Genomic DNA, 13,409 nt, shown 5'->3' with positions numbered 1-13,409 from the left:
ATGACCGGCTTGAGCGAGCTGGATTATCTGTGTTTCTCAAGTTGAGTGTATTATCATTCCTTGGTCTACTTCTTGTCTTCATCGGCGATTATACCATTTTGGTATTCGGCCCACCTACAACACTTTACACCTGCAATTAATTACATTGCAATATCCTGCTGAAATATCCTGCTGAAATATGACAAAGGCACCTGGGGCTCAACAAAATCATTTCTAGCAAGTGCCCTTCCATGCTGCTTCTAGAATCTAAGCTGTCACTTTGCTGCGCATGTGTGTAATCTTATCAAAGACATGCCGCAGAGATCCATCTCCTATCGCGCAAGTCTGACATGTGCAAATCGACTCCCAGGTCAGGGTCAAGTGTCACAAACAGAATAGGAGGGTGGCTGCCCGGCGTTTGCACGCGATCAGGTACATACGGAGGTAGTGACCAAATTAGTAGCCTATTTTATGATCTGCCACACAGGCCGAGGGCTTGAGGCTCAAGGCTCAAGCCGGGCCAAGATGGAATTTCCAGGGTTTGGCCGAAGATTGGCTTGTGAATCTTGTCATGGGTGGTGGCTGACGTTCAACATCTGGGTTGCATCGCATTTTGTTGGGCGCACGACCCTTTTGATGCGGGATACTTCATCTAGCAATGGAATAGGTCTGATGTCTTTCAAGTGAGAGAAATTTTTTTCTTTCTTGGACATTTTGTCATGCTGTGCTACGTGTATCCTCCATGGAAGGCGTTCAATGTTAAGAACAAATTCCGTCTCACAATCGCTAACTACCTGGGTACCTAGAACATGTCAGCAAAACACTTGCTCCTGTCTTTGTGCTTTTGATTATATTGATACCAGAGTAGATTGGGTCGCGGTATAGATCTATAGATTGGAGTGGGTGCTGTACAAGTCGATGTGATGCAAAGCGGTCAAGAACGAGGCCTTTGGGCGACGTTGTTCCACATCGTGAACTGTGCTCGGCTTCACTACCATATTTGAATGAGAGTGCGAACTGGACCAGAGGCACTATTGGGCAGTACAACAAATGTCTATGAAATTATTTTGAGGATCGTGAAGGATGAAAACGGCGCTGGCGGATCAAATGTTGGACAAACTTGACTCGTCCACCTAAAAGGGGATCTGGTGACGCGGCCAACTCAGCGAGACCAACTCTCCATCTACAATGAACTCGCAAAATACCAGACAACTTGGGAAGAATACAGACAACAAAGGACATCGAGTTACGCGCCGCCCAACTTCAGCCGCCAGAGAAACGATTCGCGCGTCAGAACTCAAGCAATCGCACACCTTGATTATTGACTGTGCACAGCCCGCGTCAAAACTCATCCTTTGACATGCTCAGTCACACACACCTTCCAAACAATCACAGAACAAAATCACATCCAGCTCCTTGGACTAGTGAATACGTAACAATCAGAGCAGTTATTTGCAATGTTCACGCATGGGCCTAACCGCAAGTGCGACCACAAGTTGGACATTTATACCGGCTTCTTCCACGACTTTCACCAAATGACAAGCTCTCATTCAACAAACCTCTACTTGTCAAATTCTCAAGGAATCACAGTCACCACCACACCGACCCGTCGGCACGATGTCTCGCGCCGACCATGGCTTGATTAAAAGCCGAAAGCGTATTTCGCCCTTCCCAAAGATTCCAGAATATGTCGAAACAAAAATCTCCAACATCAAGGCCCCTCTCTCCCCAGCCCAACACCTTAGCCTTACCTCAAGGATTGCCAACATGGTATTCCCCTATGAATGGCTTGCCTACGAGTTGGAGAATACACTGTTCCCCGGAAACGCTCCAAAAGGCTTCCACCGCGAAATCAGCTACAGTTACCTAAACAGCAATGTTGACAAAAGGAAGAAAGGCTATGAACCCATGTCCGAAGATGTCGAGCACCACCAGATTGAGACAAAACTAGGAACAATCGTCGGTGTCCACGTCTACCGTGCAACGAATGCAGAGGATAACCCGAAGAAAGTTTTCGTTCCCCTCCAGGGAAACACCCGACCAGCCCGGTACATGAACGAAATTCTCGAGGCATTGACCTTCGACCGCACGTGCGCTGTCATTGCCAGAGACTTTGTCGGCTACGATCTGAGTTCCAGGGTTCCGAACGAGAATGGTGCCCTGGAGCTTGCCGCTATTGCCAACGAACTAGCAGTGTACCAATACGCCGTGGAAATGTATCCGGACGCGGAAATCATCCCCTTTTGTCGATCGATTGGTGGTCTTATGTTGTTAATCCTCCTAGGCTTCGTCAAGGTCAACAAGGTGATTCTTTGTGTTCCCTTTGGAGAACTGTATCCTGTCATGCGGAACATGGCGGAAAAGATGGCCCGGTACGGCCTGCTTCGCCGCTGTGCGGGCTTTGTCGCGTCCCTTGTGGTACCGAAATGCATCGACATGGCTTTCCCAAAGGGATGTAAAGTGGATGAATTGCCGGGCTTTGAGACAACGGGTTTTCAACTGGCCAGTGCGATTCAGGCTTCCAATGCAGACTTTTCGGGCAAGTCGGTGCTGATGTTCGAGGCGAAGGACGATGACTTGATCCCTCAGGGACAGACGCAGAATTTGGCGGCCAAGTTGCATGCAAAGGCGGCGAAAACGAAGATTGTGACTCTAGAGGGCGACCACAAGGCATTGCCCTGGGACGAGAAGAACTCACATTTCGCCGTCGACGAGATTAAGAGGTTCGTGGATAATGGATTGTAGGGACTGAGAATCAGACATGGGGATGCTGGTGATGGTGATGGAAAGGGGTCTTCGATGTTGTGTAGTCTTTAGTTTGTACTGTATCCTTAAGGGATTTGGCGAAATTGGGGAATGTTATAGAATGGCAATGACAGCACGGCTTTTATGGATAGAATGAACGTATATGTTGGTGATACTGTAATGTGTTTTGAAACCGTCGCCTCTTGGCTGGAGCATCTAGATGTCGAACTAACAGTTCTGGCGACCACTCAACCTTAACTTTGAGCAGCCCAAAATGAATCAGCTATGCTTCACAACTTGAGCATGAAATGAAGTCACAATGGAATGAACCTACACGTTTCGGAATTGTGATTCGACTTGATGCCCTATTTTACTCTCCTGTCCTATGGTGATAAAAGTAGCCTTGGGTGCCTGCGCTGCACTGCCAACACAGCATGCGACATGCATGCATAAAAAGTAGTGCAACGAGTTACGGTACCACTAAATATTTTTGGGTGGCCTGGTGCACAACTTGCCTTTAGGCTACTCCGTACTGACTGGAGTGCCACTGCTGCACTCCGACTGCACCGGAGTCCAGCGACACAATTATGCCCACTTCTCTATGCAGACTTGCCATACCCATCCATGCACAAGCGCAATCGCAGACATGGACTGACCAGACATCGAACGCTACTCCAGCCCAATCGACAACACCACGCCGTCAAACCCGCCTCCATCTCCCAGCTTCAACCTTGACGGCCATCACCAATTTCCTTCCAGCCACCCGACCGCTTCATTCGTTTCCTGACTGCGCCAAATCTCTACTACGACTAATTCCTCTGCCGACGCCACAGCTGCCCTCTCCAGCTCCAGCTTCGGCCGCCAACTAATCACCCACTACTCATTTCCCACCAAGAGGCATCAATCGCCAGCTACCCCAAGCATAGAACATGCTCCTCTGATCCTCGCAACGCAAAGGCCTACACAATGGCACCGTCACGCAGGAACCAACGACACCGCCAATCCTCCCTCTCCCTCTCCATCGCCCCCAGCGCCGCCGAACAACTACCCCCCATATCGGCACTGTTCCTTATCGATTTCGATGTCAAGGCCGGATACACCATCACCTGGAAGCGCGCCGTGCCCAACCTCGAATTGGACGGCCGAGTTGAATACAAGTCGCTGCCTTCGGGGCTGCACACCGTCCGCCATGATTTGATTTATTTTGTTGACGGCGACCACGCCGGTCTGAGCGCCTTTGTCAACGAGCCGTGTGAAGAGGAGGAAGCGAGGAATGCGAGGATGATTGCCGTGGGTATTCTGGTCCCGTTGAGTTACGGGCGGTTGGGGAGAGCTTGGAGACATGCGGAGAAGTTGAAGGAGCTGGCTGCGTGAGTTGCCATTTCGCGATGAGATACTATGAAATGCGACACCTGCTAACTTTGGCGGTAGCAAATTGGCAAAGGATCGCAATCAGACGGAGATATTGGAAAAGTATTGGGATGTCCATAGGGCTAACGAGAGTGGTGGGCAGCCAGATGACTCGGCGGTTTCTAATCTGCCTGATTCACCTACTCAGGAACGAAAGACACACAAGAGGAACAGGTCAGCTTCCGATGGGGCGGCATTGATGCCCCCCGAGCACAGGTTGAGCCCCTTCCACCCGGCCTGGAGCTTTGTCAGTCTTTTAGACAAGTTTGGTCCTCTTATATTCCCCATCCATAGAGCAGCGCTGCTGCGCAAGCGAATTCTCATCTCTTGCCATGCCCCCGTCCACGAAATTTGCGACTTTGGTAAGTCCAATATCCATGGACGACACATGCCAACATTCACTGACCCGTCTCAGTATACGATATTTCCATTCTTTCCAATATACCCCTCTCTGTCGCCGACAGACTCCCGATCTCATCGCCCACACCTCGTCTACGCCCCCTATTCACTATTGGCGTTCACGATATCCCCTTCCTCATGGAGGACTTTGAAGCTTTCAAGCGGCGCCAGGAGGGCACCGCAGACCCCGAAGATGAAGCTGGCTCAGGCTGGATCGCCTGCACAACAGACAGCATCCTCGCCATGAAAGACACCCTCTGGGACATGCTCATCACCATGCCGCCCGAGCATTCCACAAACGCCAAGGAAAGGACCTGGCCAACAGTCGAATACCCCCGCGGCACACCCGTCAAAGCCACGCAACGAGACCTCCGGCGCTTCAACGCCCTTCGCACCGGTCTCATCCGCCTAGCTTCCTCCCCACAACCCCAAGAACCAGACTCCCCGCGGTCAGACTCATCTGCCGTTCGCCTCTCCACCAGCCACTCCCACCGGCTTGTCAAGGACGAAGAGGACCCAGGCATCGAAACACTCATCGAGCCCTTATCCTGGGCAGCATTTGCCTACAACGGCTACATGTGGTGGGCATCCGCCGGCGAGCAGATCCGCTCCGAAGAGCACGAGGAATCCTCCCGAGATGCCGCTCTCCTCGCTGATCTCGCTCCCGCACCCACATCCTCCTCCTCCATGTCTCCCCGTCCTCTCTCCGAATCACTCACCTCTCTTACCGGTCGTCGCGCATCCAACCCCGACGAAGCACGTACTGAACTCGCCATCATTGCATACTTCCACCGTCTGACCACCCAGATGCTCTCCATACTAGTTGACCTCGTTGAATCCTCAGACGAAGCTTACCCTTCTCCGTACAGAGACGAAGAGGACGCTGAGTCGGATGGCGAAGATGAAGCAGAGATCTTATTAAATAACGGGGGATTAGGTCTCGATGCCAACTCCATCACCGTGGATAGCCACTCCGTTGAAAATATGGGCCTAGACGTATGGAGCGTGTCAGACGCAACTTTTGTAACGGACCTCATGGAAGCATATTTCGGGAGGGCCGCAAGAATCGAAGGCAAGGGCGTGGAGGTTTGCGGCGTGAGAGTGTGCTAGGTAATGCGTACTCATAGTAGTGTTGGGTGTCTGCCCCTGGTGGGTTGTATATTTCGTAGATTTAGATACTGGTCAGCCAGATTTCGTTGTTCGATTCGGGACCGAATATGGATGGTGGTTTGCAATATTGTGGTGCAATGGTGTGCTACTCCCGCTACAATGTATATTGATATGATGCCTCAGAGGTAACAAAATAGCGCTAGTCACAATGGAAGTGAGAACCTGGTATGCATCCATGTACACTAAGACAAAGCTTCAGAGATGCCAATAAAGCGCTAGTCACGATAGAAGTGACACTTGGTATCCATCCATGCATTTACTCTACATGTACTCCGTACCTACCTACTCACCAACTTTTCATCCCCCAAAATTACTAGAAACAAATAAAAATCCGCAAAACACCCCGTCTATGACTCGTCCTCGGTATCAGTGTCTGTATCGCTAGTGTCATCCTCCTCCTCCTCAGTGCCACTCTCATCATCTGAATCATCATCGTCTCTCCGTCTGGGTCGCGGCGGTGCTTGGCCAGTCTTAAGAGCGTGCATTTGGCCAGCAATTGAATCTAATATGCGTTAGTGTGATGTAGGTAGTAGTCAAAGTCGCAGAAACTTACCCTCATCGGGCTCAGAAATGTCATCTTCAGCTTCCATCTCGGCCGCCTTGGCGGTCTCTTCGACGACCAGAGTCACCTCCATCTTGGTATCGAATCCAACGTACGAATCGCAGACTACATGCATGACAAAAGTGTAGTGACCGGCCTGAGGGGGAGCGGCGAATTGTGCCTTGAGAGTCTGCATGTTGAACGTGGGCTTGCCTTGCTCATCAAAGATGGGTTCGTCGAATCGGTCAAACGTGAAGGGCGGGACAGCCATCTTGCCCTGTTTGGAGTCGCTCAGGAAGGCATACCATTTGGGAGTGAGGTCGCGGGCGTAGTGGGGAGCGAAAGCCAGAGGGGGCAGAATACTCTGCTCTTCAACTGAAATTGGCTTGCCGTCAGGTCCGGCAATGGTCTTCTTCTTGCGGCCCATGAGGGCATCGAGATCATCCTCAGCCGGGTCGACATCTTCAAGATCCAACTCATTGACGGCGGGAACGTTTTCAGTACCAGGGGGGATAAAACGACCCTTGATGACAAGGGTAACCAGGGACGAAGGAATGATGCATCGCTCACCAGTCACCTTGAAGAAAGCCTTGGAAACTCGCAGGAAAGGGAGCTGCTTGCCGACGCTAACGGCAGTCTTATACTGCTGCTCGGACAGGAGACCCTTGCCAACAGCCAATTGCCGTCTTTGGGCGTCAGGGAGATCCATGAATTGTTGTACAGTCATGTGTGTCTTGGAGTCACCCTCAACAGCCGTGGCGATCTTGGGGTTGAAATGAGGGAGTTGCAGAAGAGGGGATGACTTTGGCGAGAGGGCCTGAACAATGTGTTGGCTAGCGAGGAAAGAACCAGAAATGGGACCGATATTGCCAAAGGCGAGAGCAATGGCAGCGAAGGACTGGTTCAGAGAGCGAGCAATAGGAGCAATGTCGTACTTGGCCTTGGTCAGGGCAGGGTCGTCGAGCTCAACACGGCCGAGGTAAGCCCACAGCAGGCCCAAGACCTTGCGACGAACACCACTCTCAAGATCCTCCAGCCTGTCCCTATCCTTAACAGAGAACCCACAAGCAAAAGGCGATGCCTCACCCTCAGCAGAGATTCGCGACTCAATCTTGGACAGCCCAGACTCGGCCTGGTCACCCTTCAGAACGCTGTCAAATTCCTTACCAGCACTCAGAGCCGAGATGATTCCAGACTCATCCATGTCCTCATCGTAGTGGCGGAACAGGTTGTTGGCGCTCTCCATGAGGACACCCTCCTTGGAACGCTTCTTGGTGCCGTACCACCATGAGCCAACCAAATACGGCAACAGCACTCCGAGAAGACCAGTATACAGAACGACGAGATATTTTCCATTGCCGTCGGAAACAATGAACTTGGGTAGAGCGATTCCAATACTGAAGCTCTGCTTGCCGTCGGGGTGGCCATACTGAATATAGTTGTTGCGGATCTCCTCATCGGTCAGGGCTTGGTAAGCCTTGGTGAGCTCGACGTAGTGGTCATTGAGAGACTCGACAGTCTCGTTCTTGGAAGCATCAGGTCGGACCTTGTCAGGGTGGAACTTGACGGACAGGCGCTTGTAGTGGGATTTTATTTGCTTTTCTGTGGCGGACTGCGGGCGTTGTCAGTAAAATCAATGCTGCGTGTCCATGCGCTGGGACCAAGGGGGCACAAACATCTGAAATACCCAGAATATCATAGGGGTTCCAAATTTTGCTCTCAACAGGGTTCGTCGTCATGATCAGATATGCCATGAGTCCCATCAGACCCCAACCGGCCACTGCGACAAGTGTCCTCTTGATTTTGCGCTGCTTCCTCTTCTGTGCCGCCCGTAGTGACTCCACCACGCCGCCATGTTGAATCTTGTAGTCGGTCTTGATGCGGGGAGCGAGGTGAGAATCGTCTGTGCTAGACTGCAACAAGTTGTATGTGATCGGTAAAGTGACCAGGCCGGTCAATGTGAGGATGAAGAAGGGGAAGAATTGGGCCTAAGAGAACAAGGTCAACAAGGTATTCGATGTACGCACGACTGCAATGCTTGAGACGCAGCAGTAAAAAAAAGTCGTGTATTTGGGACAATTTACCTGGTCATCGTATGAGTAGTCGGAACTCATGTTGGCGACAATGGCCTAGCAGGCGAACCCTGCGATGAGAATGAAATAAAGTCGTGTGGTGAACTAGGGATCAAGTAATCTGGCAGCTCGCCCAAATAAATCCACGATTCCTTTTTTTTAAATGTAATGCGCCCTTGGAACGAGAGAATAGGCTCCTCTGTTCTTGTTCAAGTCGTGCGGGAGGCGCAGGCAGATCCGGTTGTCGTCCTGATCACAAAGTGTCCTCTATCTCACGAGGGGATCGGATCGTTTAATGTGGTCTGGTTCTGGTTCTAAAGGTTGATGGTGTCCTTTGGGGCAGAAGAGCCGGCGATCGGATTATCCGTGGCTCCCCACAGACCAGGTCAGCTCAGGCTGGGTCCAGTTTGGTGCTACTTTGGCTTCTCCGTACGAAGTACTGAAATAGCTTAGGTGTCAAACTGGACTCTCGGGTTCAGTGCCTAGGCTCAGGTGAACCATAATGCCGCCACGGTGTTCAGTTCAGTGGGAAGGAGCTTCACATGTGGCGCCTGCCCTTTTTGAGTCTGCCCCTTGCTGCTTCCTGTGGTTGCGGGTCCAGACTGTTGGAAGAGCCGCCGCTAAGCCGCATTCTACTTGGAAGTCAAACATTGCGCCAACCACAAGGCAGGAAGGACCACGGCTTTGTTCAAGTACACCAACACAGCAAATCCGAGGAACGATACTTGTCAATTTCATGATTGGGCTACCCCATGTCCCAAGTTTCCAATATAAAAACTTCTTCGCGAGCATTTGATTTCGAACAATTCGCTAGAGTCTCCTTTTTTCCCATGCAAAGTCATATTACGTACCGAGAGATCATCATTCAATCCTTCTCTTCGTCGATGTTTGTACACTCGGTCCATCTGGCCCATCTCATTCGACCAGGTTGCGGCGTTGCGGCTTTCATCTGGTCCATCGCGTCCATCACGTCCATTGCGCTCATTTCGGTCGACTGGAATGCTTCATCGCTCGGGCTTAGTTCATTTATCGTGATCATTTGACCCATCTCGTTATTTTGTTCGATTAATCCATGAAACTTAGTTAATCCATCGCAACCATCGGGTTCATCGCAGTCATTTGGTCCGTTGGATTCATCAAGCCTAACGGGTTTGTTAGGTTTGTTCGGTAAATCGTGCTCCTTTGTGACAGCGTCACGACCAGCGGAGAGCGAGCCGAATTCTCCAGTCACTCCCAGAAATATAACCCTCTCAACCTACACATGTCCCTGATCTCCACCGCGCTTCCAAACATGACACTAACGAGAATGCTTTCCGAGTCCGTTATGTCCGGCTCAGTATAAATTGGAGACCTAGTCCGTTTCCCCATGTCAAATCGAATATAATGCTGTGGCTGAATCTTCTCCTTGTCCATCTCCCTCATGCGTTCACCCAAACGTTGCCTCCTCGCCCCCGTGCTCAAGTTTTTTATGAAACCCACAGATTCAAACGCAAAATCCGCTAGAAAGTCAGGTTTGCAGACCTCCAAGTGAGGCCCGAGTAAGGTGAAGATGTACTTGGTGTGTGTCCTGTCCGGACTTCCCTCGGGGGCGCATCTGCATTCAAAGGGCACATAGTCACGATGCCAATTCGGCGTTTGCCACTCCCTCGATGCAGGCCGGATTCGGATGTTCACCCAGACCGCCTCTGTGATGTATGGCTTTTTTGCTGGGCAGGCTCGTCTGGTAGTGTCCTGTTCTGCAATAGTGATGAATTCCTTGGCCACCTCTTCCATGCCGGTGAAGCTCGCATCCGTAGTTAGACGGATGACAGAGGCGGCGATGTGTGCGACTCGATCGACAGAAAAATTCCCGTGGTAGTCATACTCAGCCTCTTGAGAGACTTTGGTGGGCAACAGGCTGTCGGGTGGGTGAAATTTCCATGGGAGTATTGCGTACGGTGGTGGCTCGAGTGATTCTGAGCTGCTTCTGCTTGCGCTGGAGGCCATCTTTGTGGTGACTGATAGAAATGCAATGACCTGTGAGTATATGTATTCTACCAAAATCAATGAGATAAAACTCAAGTTAATAAGTGATGCTCATCGAGAAGAATTAGAAGCCATGAGGGCTGAGTCCGAAAGTATAAACCCCATGATTCTAGTCGTGCCTACTGTTCCTGATGTGATGTGCGATTGCGGCAGTAACATTCTATGAAGTCACGGCGAATGTAACTCGAAGGCCGATTCGACTTGCCTCCTATCAAAAAACAAATGGAATTCATACGGACTTCCACGGCGGCCGCTGCTTGCTGATGAGCAAGGCCTCTCTACTGAGCCACAGGTCCAATGCCCTCTCAAATACAACTCCGCAGCAAATCGTCAGACATCCCTCCAATTGTATGAATATATAGCCATTCTATTCTAAATGCTATGCAAGGTATCAATCTCAACAACATTCCGCCGAAAAGCAAACTCTTTCTCCACCTCAGTTCTTCTTCTCCTCCTCCAACGCAGTCAACGTGATGCCCTCCTCCCCATCCACATCTGTATCCTCCTCCGTCGTCGCCCCAGCCATCTCCCCAACCAACAAGCTCCTTAAATCCTCCTCACTCATAACGGCTTGAATACTGCCCCTCCTCACCCACGGTCTGGTCTCCCTCCTCCCCTGCTCCACCAACCGCTCAATCTTCAACCTGTTGGCCACAAACTTCAACATGGGAAACGCACTCTGCTGGCCCTGGTGAAGCATGCGTGCCAATCTGGTGGGATCAGGATCGGACAGAATATAGTAAAAGTCGCTTGGCACAGACTTGGGCCAGATGGTGATTGTGCCGCTGAATTCCTGCAGCCACAGCTGGCTCCAGTCTTGGCCGAGCGGACGGGGGAGAAGTTCGGCGTGACGCACAAACTTCAACCACTTGTTCATGTCGAGCTTGAGGTAGTGTTCGAAAGCGGACATGAGGTAGCCACCGCGCCAGCCTCGACCTTTGCGGTGTGTAACGGGGTGGCCGACCGATCCGCGGGACGAGAAGAAGAACAGGTTGATATGAGGGTTGACTTGGCTCACGATGGTGAAGTTTACGTTGAAATGAGTATTGAGAGCCTTGATGGGGATGTCGGTGCGGAGCGAACCGTCTTTCCACTTGTGGCCAAAGGAGTAAGGGGCGAGTGAGCCATCGCGAAGCTTCATCATGAGAACCACGGGGTTGAGAATGCCGGGCACAGCGGCGGAGGCGAGAACCGCAGACCAGATGACACAGTCCGGGGAAGTGAGATAGTTGCATAAGATGGTCGGAGAGTGAGGATCGGCGGGAACGCAAGTAACGTTTAGAATACGGCCGGTTCGTTCGTACGCTTCGCGAAAGGTCATGGAACCTCTAGTCCACCAGCTACACCGTTCAGCCCAGTCGACAGAGTCAAATCGTGCGCCAGTCTTCCACCATCGAGGAAGCCAAACCGTCGCTGGCTCTCGGCAGGCATTGATGCGTTCAGAGAGCGCCGGAACAAGAAGCTTCTTCAGCTCATCGTTTGTTCTAGTCGCCACAAGGCCAGCAATCAACGCACCGCCACTCGTGCCAGTGATGACATCCGGTAGTAGATCTGCATCCAGCAGAGCTCTAACCAAACCAAGATGGTAGTACGCAAAGCCAGCACCCCCAGAAAGACACAACGCCGTCCGACCAAAGTTTGCGTAAACATGCTTGAAAAGAAGTCGCTTCTCGTCTGCCTGTAACTGCTTCGTTCGTAGCAATAACTTGACACTCCTCTCCACTTCTCACCCTGTTAGCAACAAAACCAGTCACTCTTATCTCCTCCATGAAATAAGTATAAACTCACCTTCATCAATGAAATTCTGCACCAAATTCTTCGTCCCATAGTACGTCTGACTATAAAGCCTCGCATTCTCCACACCAACAAAGTTATTCTTGACGCACGCCTCCACCAAGGACTTGAGATCCTCCATCGCCGTTCTATGCTCCCCATTCTGCTGCACGCTGTTGGCCTCCTGCTCCTCCGCCTTGAGCCTCAACTTCTTCAACTGATCCCACACCCTCTTCACCGTCTTTGAATCATAGTACGCAAACTCATTCTCCTCCCTCCATGTCTGTCGTCCCAAGAACGCATCCAGTTCCCTCGCAGCAGCCACCCACTCTTTGTACGTGGACGCCCTACGCATGTTCCGCCGCAACGTCTCCCTCCGCCCGCGCCACGTGAAGAAGTGCTCGTAGACCCAGATGTACCACCTCGTCGAGAGGTAAGCGACAGCCAGGCCCGTCAGCCAGGCGAACACGAAAAACAACAGCGGCCACTTTGACAACTGGTACAGGTATCCCTCCCGAGTCTCGTCCTTGGTTCGCGTGCCGAGGAGTCCCTCCACGGCTTTGCTGGCGCCTTTTCCGCGCTTGAATTTCTTGGACGACCTGCGTCGTTTGTAGGATGCTGGATTTATGGGCGCCCAGTCGTTTTGGGCTGTGAAGAAGGTTCCCTGTATGGGCGTGTCCATCGGCTCAGGCAAGTCTCCGCCAACGGCTGCTGCCGCTGCCGCAATTGCATCCGCATTGTTGTGGTCATTGCCGTCGTCTAGGCCGGCCTGGGAATTCCGTTTCGTAAGGTTGACGGAGCTGGTACCGCTCCTGGGCGACTTGGGACCGGCAGACTCGTCCGTCGGGCTGTGCAACGGGTCGGGCGCTTGGAGCGCCTTTTCGAAGGCTTCGATGTCATGTGGCTTGAGGAACTCTCGATCAATGTCGGGCAGGAGGGACGTATCGAATGCTTCCGGTGGGAAACCATAGACTGTATCGGGCGGCATAGTGTGCTTCTGCGCCGATAGCTCGGGATGTTGGCGCAGTTGATGCGGTAGCAAGTGGTTGAGAAGGTGTTGATCTATTGAGCTGCGGAGAGGGATGTCATGACACGGTGTCTGTCTCGCATGTAGTCTGCAAGATCTTTGTTTTAAAAATGATTGCCGTGTTGTTCGTGGGGATGATTATGTGTCAGGCAAGATTGGATGCCAAGGTATGCTGCAGTTGTATGAAGCTGGTCGTCCCCGCGACTTTTTGGCCATCAATCTTCATGACGTCGCTTATAGTTGCTTTCGTTGGGTCTGGTTGGGGAAA

General features: G+C 51.7%; 5 protein-coding genes across 5 annotated transcripts; 2 read left to right on the top strand and 3 right to left on the bottom strand.

Annotated features, from left to right (window-relative positions):
• Positions 1-1,596: 1,596 nt before the first annotated feature.
• Positions 1,597-2,724, top strand: VFPPC_15537 (alpha/beta hydrolase family domain-containing protein; the record flags this gene model as incomplete). Its single annotated transcript, XM_018293290.1, has 1 exon — positions 1,597-2,724. One exon carries the CDS (start codon positions 1,597-1,599, stop codon positions 2,722-2,724), a length of 1,128 nt encoding a protein of 375 aa, XP_018146660.1.
• A 966-nt stretch (positions 2,725-3,690) lies between these two features.
• VFPPC_02650 (hypothetical protein) lies at positions 3,691-5,643 on the top strand (the record flags this gene model as incomplete). Its single annotated transcript, XM_018282264.1, has 3 exons — positions 3,691-4,094; positions 4,156-4,496; positions 4,550-5,643. 3 exons carry the CDS (start codon positions 3,691-3,693, stop codon positions 5,641-5,643), a joined length of 1,839 nt encoding a protein of 612 aa, XP_018146659.1.
• A 407-nt stretch (positions 5,644-6,050) lies between these two features.
• Positions 6,051-8,358, bottom strand: VFPPC_02649 (translocation complex component; the record flags this gene model as incomplete). The annotated part of the gene is made up of 4 exons (XM_018282263.1): positions 6,051-6,205; positions 6,257-7,856; positions 7,921-8,232; positions 8,329-8,358. 4 exons carry the CDS (start codon positions 8,356-8,358, stop codon positions 6,051-6,053), a joined length of 2,097 nt encoding a protein of 698 aa, XP_018146658.1.
• Positions 8,359-9,181: 823 nt separating this feature from the next.
• VFPPC_02648 (hypothetical protein) lies at positions 9,182-10,302 on the bottom strand (the record flags this gene model as incomplete). Its single annotated transcript, XM_018282262.1, has 2 exons — positions 9,182-9,458; positions 9,548-10,302. The coding sequence occupies 2 exons, from the start codon at positions 10,300-10,302 to the stop codon at positions 9,182-9,184; spliced, it is 1,032 nt and encodes a 343-aa protein (XP_018146657.1).
• Positions 10,303-10,777: 475 nt separating this feature from the next.
• On the bottom strand, positions 10,778-13,102 carry VFPPC_02647 (patatin-like phospholipase domain-containing protein; the record flags this gene model as incomplete). Its single annotated transcript, XM_018282261.1, has 2 exons — positions 10,778-12,063; positions 12,130-13,102. 2 exons carry the CDS (start codon positions 13,100-13,102, stop codon positions 10,778-10,780), a joined length of 2,259 nt encoding a protein of 752 aa, XP_018146656.1.
• Positions 13,103-13,409: the final 307 nt, after the last annotated feature.

The sequence above is a fragment of the Pochonia chlamydosporia genome, chromosome 2 (genome assembly GCF_001653235.2).
Source record: "Pochonia chlamydosporia 170 chromosome 2, whole genome shotgun sequence".
Lineage (NCBI taxonomy): Eukaryota > Fungi > Ascomycota > Sordariomycetes > Hypocreales > Clavicipitaceae > Pochonia > Pochonia chlamydosporia.
Note: the sequence above shows the minus strand (reverse complement) of the source record. Positions and strands in the feature narration are given on the sequence as shown.